Genomic DNA, 14669 nt, shown 5'->3' with positions numbered 1-14669 from the left:
AGTACCAGGCAGGGCCTTATCACTAGAATAAATTATTCTTATATTAGGGTTATGATTAAGTGAAAATCCCAATCCATTCATATAACCATTGTTTCTATAAGGCTCTAGTACACTTTTGAGACAGCATTATCATTTCATTGTAGTATTCATAGATCACCCTCACAGAGCTCACAGCAATTCTATCAATAGCAACATTATGGTAGTCAATGTCAAAACACTATTTTGCAAAGGATTTTATACATGTGTAAGACATCTTATTAGACCCCAACACATGAATGATTAACCTGCACATCTCCGTACTTTGGGTGATTGACTAATACATGTCACCAAACAGAGAAAGTGAAAACAGCAACTATAAGTTGGTCCCAGGTTTTCATTCATGGGGCACCCTCAAAGCAATAGGTGCAAACCCACCCAAAGCCCAATGACCACCAATTCCCTAACCTTGTTATCAAGATCTCTGCTTTTTCTCCCAACAAGTTATTGCGGCCTAGAGTTCAAGGGAGTATTGCCATTTTTTAGTTCTGCTACAAGCGAATGCAAGGCAGGACTCAGTGGACACATTGGGGTTTCTAAGTTGGGTCCTTCTAATGTAGTCTGTGAAGGGTGTTATGCATCCTGAAAGGGCAGAGTCTAATGCCCCAGTTGTTTATAGGATGCTTCCCAGATCACCAGGGATTGGTTGGAAACTAGGTTAAAAAAATCCAATTAGGAACACAACACCGGATATATTCTTCTTCTGGGGTTTCCACAAGTAATGTTAAGTGTTTTTCTCAATGGCGGATGTCTCTCCCATCTTAGACACCATCAGAAGCACAATCTTTTCTGATACCGACATGCCCCCACCTTCTTGTTCCAATGTCCCAGCAGGTTCACTCAGTAGCCTTGTAGATTTGGGGTGCCTGTAGAACACTGCCGTCCAGCAGGGATGAAAATGGACAAATCGCATTTCTTTTCCCTCTCGGAAGAATCCCAGACACATTATTTAAGCGTGAGTATAAGGGGGTGCTCGCTCTGGGTGAGCCTCCAGGTGCACAAGGAGACCCCGTCCACCTGTCGTTGCTGATGGCAACACCAGTGAAACAAGTATGTTCGGGTTTGCTTGTTCTCTATTCCCTTCTGTGACAGAGAGGATCTTTGCTGGTAAATATTTCCTCATCTGGCAGTCTAAGTAAGGGATGAACCCAATACGTGTCTGAGAGGTGTGTCAGTAAAAAGAAAATGCCAACGAACAGATCACAGCTCACGGGGACTCTGTGTGGGTCCGAGTAGCACTGGGCTCCAAAGGGGTCCCGGGGGCTGGTTTCGAGGCGTACACCACCAGGCCGTTCTTTCAAAATTATTTCTTTAAACATGTGGCTGTTATTCTCTCCTGCCCCAGTAAGAAAACCAAAAGACCCAAATTGTGGTGTGGAAAGCTTCTCCGAAATACTGCCATCATGTGGCTACTTTTGAGCTACGCCCACAAGAGCCCTCTGAAGGTTCATCCCACACTGGCCGGGCTCCAGACACATCTATTCCTCTAATTCCCTAAACTCATTTTGAATCATTCTCGTAGGCACAGAGTAAACTCTAGTGAATTCGCCACTTCCCGAACTCCGTTGGCATCGTGACAAACTTATGTGGGTAATGTATTTATGGGAGGTGGGGAAAGTTTTAAGAGCAGAAATAAGTCTATTTTGTAGCATTCTGCCCTCGTTGATGGGTGTTTTTGAAATAACAAAGAATCTCAATTATTTGCTTGATTAGGACTCACAAATCAACCATATCAACAAAGTATCTCTTCTATTTGTAAAGTAACCAATTTAAAAGACATCTATTTTCTCAACCAAACATTCCTATGGATTTTGCTGCTTTTGTTAGATGCGGTCTAATTGGCTCCGACACATAGTGACAAGATGTATCACAGAAGGAAATAATGCTCAGGCCTGGGTTATCCTCACAATTGTTCTTATATTTGATTCCATTGAATTACTATCCTACTATTGTTCCAAGACATTCTTTAAACCTAAATCTTTAAATCTCAATTAAAGACAAGATTTGGTAGATTGCAGCTGACACTTTAGAATGAAAACATAGTTTCATTCATCCTTCATTTTACCTCACATACAATTTTTACATTGTACTTGTAAGATAAGTGAATCCGGAAATCCTCCTTTCACAGGTGCTAAAGGCAGATGAACCCTGAGCTCTGCTGTCTGATTTCTACTCCAATATTCAAATCCCACATGCAATTATCCTTTTATTCAAACACGTTTTACGTACCCAATAAAGATGTGTTTTAAAAAGAAACTATATATTTTTTTAATTTCTTAAATCAACTAAGTAAATCTATTGATTTAAAGGTAAATTAACCTTATTGGTGTATACAGGTTGAAGATCTTTGATCATTTCTAACAACCCATTGCTCATAAAGGTATTGAAAATCATACGTACCTACTGCAGTAAAAATGTTGGCTAATAGCTAACATTTATTAGTGCTCAATATTTGCCCCGCGTGATTGGTTTTACAGATATTCATTCAAAACTCTCAAAAGTCCTGTGAGCAAAATAACAATCCCTTCATTTTAAAGATGAGGTGAGAGGTTAAATGATTTGCTCAAGATTACACAGCTAATTGGTGGCAGAATGGGGTTAAATTCGGAGATCACATTCTGGTCTCTACATGCTCTTACTCATGAAACACTTCAGCAGCAGAAGAAATGGTCATTTTCCCTTCCTATACAGCAAGCTATCAGATTGATCACTTCCCACCAATTCAAACAGCATCGATAATGCAGCAAAGTCCTATGCCCTTGAAAGCTTTAAATCCATGAATTCTGATGCCACTTAGCTGGCCGGCAAGCGGCTGCCCTCTTGCAATCACAAACTTCACTCCAACAGTCAAGGGCGCAGGTTTGCCCTCTAAACTCTCTAGAACTCTGATCGGATAATCATGGAGGCAACGTTGCTGGCAGACATTACCTTTATCTCTCCCTTGAATGGAAAGAAACAAAAATCAACACCATTTCATTTCATCAGGGTACTTCTAAACCAGAAGCTGTGACTTCAACATTTACAATCACTATTACTATCCCCCACCCCCACCCTAACCCTTAAGTAACCTTCCAGGGTGCTTCCTGCCAGATCCCTATAGGAAAGGGCAGGCTCATGGTATTGCACATAAGTAATGTTTTAACTGTGGGACAGTTTGTGTGTATGTGTGTGTGTGTGTGTGTGTGCTGTTTGTGTTTTGTTTTGTTTGCTTTCGTTTTCAAACCACAAAACCAGAAGAGGAAGTGTGGGCGCAGGTGGGTTGGGCACAAACCTCATGACGCATCTGTCCACCTCACTGTGTTGGTGGTGGAGCACTCTGGGAGCAGCATTTAAATTCTGGGAGCAAGCAGCAGAGGCCAGGGAGTGCGGCAGCATCTCTCCTCCCACCAGTGGCAGCCTTCTCAGCCAGACACCAGCCAAGGTGAGTCTGCAGTTTGCTACTCTATTGCTATGCCTGACTGTCTGCATTGAATTTCACTGACTAACCGTAACTGCAAGGAAGTTGGCCAAGCCTTAAATTCTTAATAGCCTTTTGAATAAGCATGCTAGATGCATTGTAGAACTGGAAGAAAGATGATCCGCTAGGCTGAAAACCCCGCTGTAAATAAAAATTTTAAATGCTTCCATTGGGTTCTCAAAAGAGCTGAGACGACTGTTTCAAATCAGAAAAATGAAAAGTACAGTTCCACAGCCCTTTAGAATGACCATAACCACATGGTTATCAATAGGTGATTGTCGAGGTGTTGTAAAAGGACATTCATTGAGTGCTAATACTATCATGCTTATGATGGTTCGATCTATTCTAATTTCAAGGGGTGGGGAAACTTCTTTCTGCATGTTGGACATTTGTGTTTTGCTGTGAAATCTTTCATCAGGATGCTAATATTACATTAGAGAAAAGCTGTTTCCAGTGTTTTTTAGTCATTTCAAATTTCCAGACTAGCTGCCTTAGGGGCGTAACTCACATTAAAGGTTAGCTCCTTTCCTTAAGTAGCCCCTTCAAAATAAGGGAAACACGAGATTTGGAATCCATCCTGCATAGCGAGAAAATACTTTCTTATATTGTTTTCTTTGCTCTCCTGTTTGTGTTTATCTTCTGAAAAGATAAAATAATCTCTATACCTGTTTAATCAATTAATCGGATGATTACTGATCTACCTTTAGGCTAAAACAAGTGGAGCTATCGAGTGGTAAAGAGATCATCTTTTCTGGAGCTCAGGATTTAAAAATAGGCTTTAGACTTGTGAAGTGTATGCCTCCCTTGCTTAATCGGGAGAGATGGAGAATCAAGGTGGTATTGAAAAATATTAATTCAAAAGAGCATGGTATTAAAAGGAACAAATTTCTCTGAGAAGCAGAAAACGTTCTACAGAAAAGAAACTGCATTGGTGATTCTTGTCTAAGGTGGTAGCATAAATCGGCATCACTGTCTTAACCTATGAGAATATCTAATGTTCCTAAAATGAATCGTTTGCAGGAAAAGGCACTATGAGGGCTGCGGTGCTTTGCTGTTGCCTGCTGGGCATCGCCTCCACCCTTCCAGTGAGTACCTACTACACCGCGGAAGCCATGAGCTGTGGGCCCCCATGTCCTCGGGGCACACTCCCACCCTGATTCCCATCTTTTCTATTTCAAGGTTAAACGCCCTGTGGATTCTGGCAGCTCCGAGGAAAAGCAGGTAAGCAACTTGTACATTCGTCATCCTTAAATTATTTACAGCATGACGTATCACAAGAGCCCTCTAAGCTGCAGTGCTGTACGCTGCGACTGTATGTTTTCTCACACTCGAGTCTGTATACATTAGAAAGGTCTATAGGCTGCTTGCTAGAAATCTAGAGCAGTACCTAGCATAGTATCATTTTTTTATTTTTGATAGCATCTTAAAACCAAAGCAGGCTTTTTATTAGTATAGAAAATAAGGCTCTGAACCATTATCACTCTGTAAATGGAGTTCTATGAAATCGTGTGGCATTTTCTGTGAGTCAACATACTGTTCAGAAAATCCTGTGGTTTGTTTTATTCTGTGGAGAGCTAGGTTTAAAATTTGGCGCAGATATTAGTCAGGACTGGTTGCATGACTACTACTCCTGATTATCTCCTCAGATAGTTCCCAGGAGGTTCATTGTGCAAAGAATATCTGTTATGCGGTTTGTGTCTATTGTGCTCATCAGCTGATTTTAGGTCACATTTTCCTAACCCCACATAAGACCAAGTCACTGCTTCCGCCCCTCAGCTGTGCCTGCCCCTCCACAACAGATGAAACAATGCCAGCCAAACAACACATGGGCATTGTCCCAAGATGCTTAGACCAAAAGGCACACAAAGTACCAAATGAACAGGACAGAGGCCCATCTAGTGTTGCCTGGGCTCAGTGCATGTAGCTTGCTTAATGAAGACATGCAGAGAGGTGTTCCTGCTTGCGTTGTGTGTGCATCTGTGTGGGGTTCTGTGTGGTAAGCATGCTTCTTTCGTTTTGTTTTCAACTGATTTGAGGACATGGATGCTGATTCATAAGATTAAAACAGAAAAGAAATAACTTGTCAGAGAAATTGGAAGTCACACTGTTTGGAGACAAGAATTGGTGCCTTCCTAATAGAATGTAAAGTGGCGAGGTCACCTCCTGAAAGGGCACACGACGCAATGAAAATGCATGGCCTTAGGAGCTGCGTGAGCAAAGGAGCTCAAAATTCTAACATCTCGAACGCACACTGTTGAGTCGATTCTGCTTCAGAGACTCTAACTCCCGGAAGTCCAGAAATCTAGAGTTACGTGGAAATATGGGAAAGTCCAAAAGGATTTACTCTAGAATAACTTGATCACTCAAAATGTGACTAGTGCAACTGAGGACTGAATTTTTAGTTTAATCTTTATGAAAAGTAGATAGTCACACAGGCTATTGCTGTTTGCTAGCGAGTTAATTCAGACTCATACTGACCCTGTAGAACCATGCAGAATTGCCCCATAAGATTTCCTAAGCTGTAAGTTTGACCAGAGCAAATGGCCAGGTCTTTTCTCCCATGAAGTCACTCATGGATTTGAACCCTTAACGTTTCAGTTAGCAACCAAGTGCTTAGTTAACCAGAATGCCCCACGGGACTCCTTACATGTGGTTAGGTTAGGGGCTACTGTGTTAGACAGTGCAGTCCTTTTCCCATGGAGAGGAAACAATGAAGAGTAACCCCATTGGGGGAACCTCTGCTTTAGATGTGCTTTCACTGACAGGAAAAGGCAGCTAGCCATAATGAATAGGAAAGCATCGTCATAAGCCCAGCATTAAAATCTACTTTGCCTGGGTTTGAATCCTGGTTCTGCCACTTAAAACCATTTAACCCATGGTGGAATAGTGGATATGCATTGGGCTGCTAACCAAAAGGTGAGCAGTTCAAAACCAACAGCCATTCCTGGGGGAAAAGGTGAGACTTTCTACTCCTAAAAAGAGATAGTCTTGTAAACTCACAGGGGCAGCTCTATGTTGTCCTATAAGGTCACTGGGGGTCAGAGTAAACATGATAGCAAAGAAATCTGGGTTTTTTGGAACCTCTTTGTGGTAGCATCCTGATCTGTAAAATGTGGATCAATACCTACTTCACAGGGGGTTGAGAAGATTAAGGAAAAATGAACTATACAAAAGATGCTACTGACTGTTTGATTATACAGAGTCATTATGTTTCTCCATCGAAGACTGGTAATATTTACAGTTTCTCTCTTAGAGATCCAAGTTTTCCTTTTCTACAATGACAAATCCATGAATCTTATTTTTTATAGCTTCTCTTCAATTACCCAGGTGCTGTAGCCACCTGGCAAAAACTTGGCTTATCCTGCCAGCGATCCTTCTAGCACCACAGATACTCTAATGACCAGGTGATTTTAGATTTTAACACATATGTTCAAATGCGCACACTCTATTTTCCAGTGAAGCAGAAAAATCAACCAATTATGTATCTGAATCTATTGCATCATTGAATTTAGTAAATTAAGTAATGCCGTGTATATATAAGACAGAAAACAATGCTATCGATTGGATTAGGAGCCTTGAGAGCATAGTGGGTTACATGTTTGGCTGCTGAGAGGTCAGCTGTTCAAAACCACCATCCACATGCAGATTTTGTGGCCATCGGGATTTTTAGACCCTCCTAAACAAGTCCAGTGAGAGCCACGACCAGACAGGTGATGTGGATGCTGACGACAGTGATCACTGGAAGAGCCAGCACTCCATAGAATCCGACGACTCAGATGACGATGATCATTCTGATGAGTCTCAGCATCAGACCAATCTGATGAAGTCATCACTGATGTGCCCACTGCTGTTCCAGCAACCACGCTGTTCACTTCAGCTCTGCCCACTGAGCAGAGGTGATAGCCTGGGTTATGCAGTGCGGTCAAAACTGAGGAAGACCCATGAAATGAAGATCCTATCGGGTCTCTGAGTCAGAATCAACTGATGGTGCTGAGTAGATTGGTTTTGTTTCTGCCTTCTACTCTTCACATGACTTGCAACTTTCATTTCCCTTTTACGTAAAACACAGAGCAAGGCCCCTACTTAATAGGCCCCAGATTCTTCTAGCACTATGGGTGCTCCTAAACTTTTCCAGTGATTAAAGAAAAAAAGGGAAAAACTACATATCTACAAAGTCAACCATTTGGGCTGATTCAATAGATCCATCCTTCCTCTCCCACCTATTGGTAACCCTGTGCTTAGAACACCGATTGACTGATATATCTTGTTGCCTTCCTCTCACTGCAAGCCATCCAACAGGCAGGCTGAGCACAAGCCCCAAGTTGGATTGGAAAGCGAACTTTGGAATCCAAGAGTTGCACATGTGCAATGTACACCACTAATGTGTCCTTCTTTCCCATGCAGGACACCACGTCCACTGAGGATACCGATAGCCTGAAACAAGAGGTAAGTGCTTCCTTTCAAAGGCGAAGACAAGAAATCAGAATTTTTTTGCAATAAGATTGCCTAGATTTCTCCTGATGAAATCCCATTAGCAAATTCTATAGTAAATTGCCAGTCTAAAACTTGCTCGGGAAACGCACGCATATTAACTAACTGTCAGAAAAAGCAGGTTGTTTTTCATGTATAAATGTTTAAGATGATAGGGAATGTTCACAGATGCTTATTTAAATTCTCTAGAGAGTATTTTGTAACTGTCTGAGCTCAAATCTAAGAGGGATCCAATTAAATGACTGGTTAATTTAAATAAGAATTTGCACTACTGTTTATCCCCATCGGCAAAGAGAATCTTTTTTTTAATCATCCATGCTAATGACCAGGTGATTTTTATATTTTAGTACATATGTTCAAATAGGCACACTCTGTTTTCCAGTGAAGCAGAAAAATCAACCAATTATGTATATGAATATATTGCATCATTGAATTTAGTAAATTAAGTAATGCCATGTATATATAAGACAGAAAACAATACTATCGATTGGATTGGGAGCCTTGAGAGCATAGTGGGTTACATGTTTGGCTGCTGAGAGGTCAGTTGTTCAAAACCACCATCCATTCTGATGGGAAAAGATGAGGTTTTTCTACTCCCGTAAAGATTTATGGTCTGGAAAACTCACAATGGCATCCTTACCCTGCCTCTAGAGTGGCTACGAGTTTGAATTGACCCAGCGACAGCAAGGAACTTTCTTCAGTTGCTCAATATGAGTGTCTTACACACTTACTCAGCATGAACAATGTGTAGTCAAATATGATTTATGAGAAAGTGAGGTAAATAGGGCAGACTATTTTTCCATTGATCCCTGTGGGGATATTTAAGAAAGCATGGAAGATGCTCGTGTTAGCTCCCAAAAGCCATGAAGTGGAGTCAAGAGATCCTTCAACTAAGTTAAGAAAAAAAGTTGTATGTACTGTAAAGACAGAGAATAAATAATAAGTCATATGTTGATGTTTGTGGCCATCGGGAATTTTAGACCCTCCCAAACAAATCCAGTGAGAGCCACGACCAGACAGGTGATGTGGATGCTGGCGACAGTGACCACGGGAGGAGCTGGCACTCCATGGAATACGACGACCCAGACGACGATGATGATCATGCAGAAGAGCCGGATCATTCTGACGAGTCTCACCATTCTGACGAGTCTGAGGAAGTCGTCACTGATGTGCCCACTGAAGTTCCAGCAACCGCGCCGTTCACTTCAGCTCTGCCCACTGAGGTCTATTCTGATGATGGCCGAGGTGATAGTCTGAGTTATGCAGTGAGGTCAAACCTGAGGAAGATCCATGAAATCAAGGTAAATTCCTTACCAGCTGCATTGGACACTTAGCGACTAGAGCGCATGTAGGTGTTTATTCTACTCTTTAAATTAAAGAAAGACTTCAGGAAGCAGCAATGATTTTCTTTTTTTTTCTTAATCATTTCACTGGGGGCTCATACAACTCTTATCACAATCCATACATATAACCATTGTGTCAAGCACATTTGTACATTTGTTGCACTCATCATTCTCAAAACAAGCAATGCTTTTCTTAAACAAAGGAAATCACAGAGTTGTAAATTAAACTGCACTTAGTGAAGTCAAAGATCTGAATTTTACACACCGTTGACATTTACTAAGGAGTCCGGGGGTGGCGCAGAATAAATGTCCGGCTGCTAAGAGAGAGGGAGAATAGTGACACAGGCCTTTTGGGGACGATGCGCTACCTCAGGAACACGGCAGAGTGCTCCATGCTCTCCGGTCTCTGTGAAGCCAGATGGAGTGGATGATCCTGTGATTTATTTTGTCTCTGTCATCTACTCTTCACATAACCTGCAACTTTCAATTCCCTTTTATGTAAAGCACAGATCATTGTCCCTACTTCATGGGCCCCAGATTCTTCCAGGATTGCGGGTACTCTTAAACTTTTCCAGTGATTAAAGAAAAGGAAAAAAACTACATATCTACAAAGTCAACCATTTGGGCTGATTCAATAGATCCATCCTTCCTCTCCCACCTATTGGTAACCCTGTGCTTAGAACACCGATTGACTGATATATCTTGTTGCCTTCCTCTCACTGCAAGCCATCCAACAAGCAGGCTGAGCACAAGCCCCGAGTTGGATTGGAAAGCGAACTTTGGAATCCAAGAGTTGCACATGTGCAATGTACACCACTAATGTGTCCTTCTTTCCCATGCAGGACACCACGTCCTCCGAGGAAACCGATAGACTGAAACAAGAGGTACGTGCTTCCTTTCAAAAGCGAAGACAAGAAATCAGATTTTTTTTCAATAGCCTTGCCTAGATTTCTCCTGATGAAATCCCATTAGCAAATTCTATAGTAAATTGCCAGTCTAAAACTTGCTCAGGGAACACACACATATTAACTAACTGTCAGAAAGAGCAGGTTGTTTTTCATGCATAAATGTTTGAGATGATAGGGAATGTTCACAGATGCTTATTTAAATTCTCTAGAGAGTATTTTGTAGCTATCTGCGCTCAAATCTAAGAGGGATCTAATTAAATGACAGGTTAACTTAATTAAGAACTTGCGCTACTCCTTATCCCCATCTGCAAAGAGAATCTTTTTAATTACCCATGCTAATGACCAGGTGATTTTATATTTTAACACATATGTTCAAATAGGCACACTCTATTTTCCAGTGAAGCAGAAAAATCAACCAATTATGTATATGAATATATTGCATCATTGAATTTAGTAAATTAAGTAATGCCATGTATATATAAGACAGAAAACAATACTATCAATTTGATTGGGAGCCTTGAGAGCATAGTGGGTTACATGTTTGGCTGCTGAGAGGTCAGCTGTTCAAAACCATCATCCATTCTGCTGGGAAAAGATGAGGTTTTTCTACTCCCGTAAAGATTTATGGTCTGGAAAACTCACAATGGCATCCTTACCCTGCCTCTAGGGTAGCTAAGAGTTTGAATTGACCCAGCGACAGCAAGGAACTTTCTTCAGTTGCTCAATATGAGTGTCTTACACACTTACTCAGCTTGAACAATGTGTAGTCAATTATGATTTATGAGAAAGTGAGGTAAATAGGGCAGATTACTTTTCCATTGATCCCTGTGGGGATATTTAAGAAAGCATGGAAGATGCTCATGTTAGCTCCCAAAAGCCATGAAGTGGAGTCAAGAGATCCTTCAACTAAGTTAAGAAAAAAAGTTGTATGTACTGTAAAGACAGAGAATAAATAATAAGTCATATGTTGATGTTTGTGGCCATCGGGAATTTTAGACCCTCCCAAACAAATCCAGTGAGAGCCACGACCAGACAGGTGATGTGGATGCTGACGACAGTGACCACGGGAGGAGCTGGCACTCCATGGAATACGACGACCCAGACGACGACGATGATCATGCAGAAGAGCCGGATCATTCTGACGAGTCTCACCATTCTGATGAGTCTCACCATTCTGATGAGTCTGAGGAAGTCGTCACTGATGTGCCCACTGAAGTTCCAGCAACCGCGCCGTTCACTTCAGCTCTGCCCACTGAGGTCTATTCTGATGATGGCCGAGGTGATAGTCTGAGTTATGCAGTGAGGTCAAACCTGAGGAAGATCCATGAAATCAAGGTAAATTCCTTACCAGCTGCATTGGACACTTAACGACTAGTGCACATGTAGGCGTTTATTCTACTCTTTAAATTAAAGAAAGCAATTAAAGCAATTAAAGAAAGAAAGCAGCAATGACTTTCTTAATAAACAAGGGAAATCATAGAGTTATAAATTAAACTGCAGTTAGTGATAGTCCAAGGATCTCGATTTGACTCAGCTTTGCCGTTTTCTGTGGAGCCTGGGTGGTGATAAGAAATAAATGCCTGGCTGCCAAATGAGAGGGAGAATAGTGACAGAGGCCTTTTGGGGGACGATGTGCAACCTGAGGAACATGATGGAGTTCTCCACCCTATCAGGTCTCTGAGTCTGAATCGACTGTATGGTGCTGAGTGGATTGGCTTGCTCTCTGCTAGCTATCTTCAAGTGACTTGCAACTTGCACTTCCCTTTATGTAAAACACAGATCGTGGTCCCTACTTCATAGGCCCCGTTATCTATATAATTTATGTACAATTAATGTGTGCAAGCTAAAGGAGATGACAGCTATGACCTAGGGGTATGGTCAAGGACAACATATAAGATTATTTTAATTTTTTCCCAGTTCAGCTAATATTTAGATCATTTTCATAATACATTATCCTGACAGTGAGATCACGGTGCAGACTTACAATGTTCCCATCCCTGAGTGTTCATTTAACTCTCTTTCCTTTGTGCTGTGATTCAGTACCCTGATGACTTCGCCTCGGATGAGACCATCAAGGCCATCTCTCCCGTCCAGGTCCTGAGGAAGGCTTCTTCTTCTGGGGAGAGCCAGCAGCAGGACAGTCGTGAAACCAGACAGCCAGATGATCACAGTGTGGAGACCCAGAGCCATGAGCAGTCGAAAGAGTCAGAGCTGGAGCCAGAGGTTGAGAGCAGTGAGCGTTCTGATCGGATCAATAGTCAGGAAAGTCCCACAGTCAGCCAAGAAACACAAAGCCAGGAATTCCATAGCCATGAAAGTGTATCTCATGAGGCTGTTTAACGTGCTCTCTTATTTTTGCTCTGAGTAAATTGAAAAGAGAATATGGACGGGCATGGGAGAGAATCGTGATTTCTCAGCTGAGGGGATGAATGTGCATGTATCTGGGTCTGGAAATCTATAGATCTTTGTTGTTTTTCGTTTTGATTGTAGCTTTGTGGTTAACACCTTGTAAACTAAGCGGCTGCAAGGTTTGGCCCGTGTGCTTTCTCTACAGGGAACTTTCACTGCACCCTAATGTTGGCTATTCTTTTATGAATAGAAATTTATGTAGAAGCAACGCCAACACTTTGACATAAATGTGATTATATTTTCTCATTATAATGTTTTTTAATTCATGTGTATTTTATTGTGATTATTTTTGTTTTGTGATTAAAACTATCCGAGACAGAATGAGAATTTGGGAGCATCTGTGCGTCTTTTATCTGGTTTCCCACAGTTAAAATCTAGTCATTTTCCTGAAGGTCCTGGACTTGGCAGAGTCTAATCTGAGACTTTGCAGATCAGTTGACTGACTCAAAGATGGGACTGAGGAGGGGTAGGCATTCAGCCAGCACTTACATCTTCATCCCCTTGGGACTTTATGGACTGTCAATAGGGCCTCCTTCTAATTAACACAAGGCAGATAGAAACGCACTACCACAGTCAATTCTGACTCATAATGACATAGAAAACTGTGCCTATGGGTTTCCAAAATTATCATTCTTTACGGAATAGAAAGCCTTGTCGCTCTCCCAGGAGGTGCTGATGGTTTCAAACTGCCAGCTTTGTGATTGGCAGCCGAGGAAGAGCTCCGCCATCCCAGGGCCCCTCAAGCTCATGTACAAGTTAGTAAGAGCTAAATGCAATCGCAAATTGATTTTATGGTTGCTTGACACCTATCAATTTGCTCAGTAAATTGATCACTTTCCAGTCCTTGGGTAAACCTTGGGGAAATCTCATAGCATTTTTAATTATCAATCTCAGATAATAAATAGGTCATTGATATTGGGAAATTTTTAAATCCTTCTATCAAATTATGCAAAATTTCCAATTTCATGGAAAACCAAAACTTCCGGAAAAAGAGCTTCCTCATTTCCGTGTCTTGCTCTTTTGCTCTTTGTAAAACTAGTAATTACATTAGAAATTTTATAATTCTCTATTAGATAAATCTCAGGAACCAAGGGATAAAATATAAATGATGGAATTGCTAAAATACAATCATAATGAACATACAGGGTAGTGTCAACTCAATGATCATATAGCTAAGTCAGTGCAAAGTCATAGTTATCAATTTTTTTCAGCAACAAATAATATTAAATTAAAATAAGTAAACTGTTTGTACCTTAAAAAATTGAAAATGAAGTGAAAAAAGTATAAGGAAAAATAAAAGCAGGAAATAATGAGGTAAAGAACAGAACAATAACAGAAACTAATAGCTAATAAAATATTGGATTTATAAAAAAAACTCAACAAAAAATACAAGAAATACAGGAAAATTGTACAAATGAAAAATTAAAATGAGGAGAGACCCATGAAACCAATAATTTATTAGAAATCAAAAGACCATTTGGCATAAATCTATATACATCAAAAGAAAAAAAACCCACAGGAACTGGATAATTTTCTAGGAAAGGACTATAACTGACTACCCTATGCTTAAAAAGTATGAAAAGACAAATTTCTCTAGAGAAATGGTACAAAACTAACAAAAAATTTTAAATAAATTTATGAAGCAAGTAACATAATTTCGACATACAAATCCAATAGATACTGCAAACGCAGAAACCACTTTCACTCATAACGAGCAATGGAAAAATCCGAATGAGGTACCAGCAAATGAACTCCAAAATCAAGTTTTACAATGTATCATAATCAAGGTTGAATTTCCCAAAAATACAATACTGTTGGTAGGTGCCATCAAGTCAGTTCAGAGTCCAAATGACCCTCTTTACAACAGCACAAAGCATGGCTGGATCCTGCGCCATCCTCCTATGCTTGAGCACATTGTTGCAGCCACCGTGTAAATCCATCTCCTCCAGAGTTGGCCTCCCCTTCTCTGCCCCTCTAGGAACAAGCATGATGTCCTTTCCCAGAGAGCGGGCTCTCCTGATAATA

The 14669-nt window shown here is 41.0% G+C and overlaps 1 protein-coding gene across 1 annotated transcript; it reads left to right on the top strand.

Annotated features, from left to right (window-relative positions):
• Window positions 1–3342: 3342 nt before the first annotated feature.
• On the top strand, window positions 3343–12971 carry SPP1 (secreted phosphoprotein 1). Its single transcript, XM_075544034.1, has 8 exons — window positions 3343–3457; window positions 4514–4578; window positions 4673–4714; window positions 7898–7939; window positions 8965–9285; window positions 10170–10211; window positions 11232–11570; window positions 12276–12971. The coding sequence occupies exons 2-8, from the start codon at window positions 4525–4527 to the stop codon at window positions 12573–12575; spliced, it is 1140 nt and encodes a 379-aa protein (XP_075400149.1). The 5' UTR covers window positions 3343–3457; window positions 4514–4524; the 3' UTR covers window positions 12576–12971.
• The last annotated feature ends 1698 nt before the right edge of the window (window positions 12972–14669 follow it).

Source organism: Tenrec ecaudatus, chromosome 3, assembly GCF_050624435.1.
Source record: "Tenrec ecaudatus isolate mTenEca1 chromosome 3, mTenEca1.hap1, whole genome shotgun sequence".
Lineage (NCBI taxonomy): Eukaryota > Metazoa > Chordata > Mammalia > Afrosoricida > Tenrecidae > Tenrec > Tenrec ecaudatus.
This window is presented reverse-complemented; position numbering and strand designations above follow the sequence as displayed.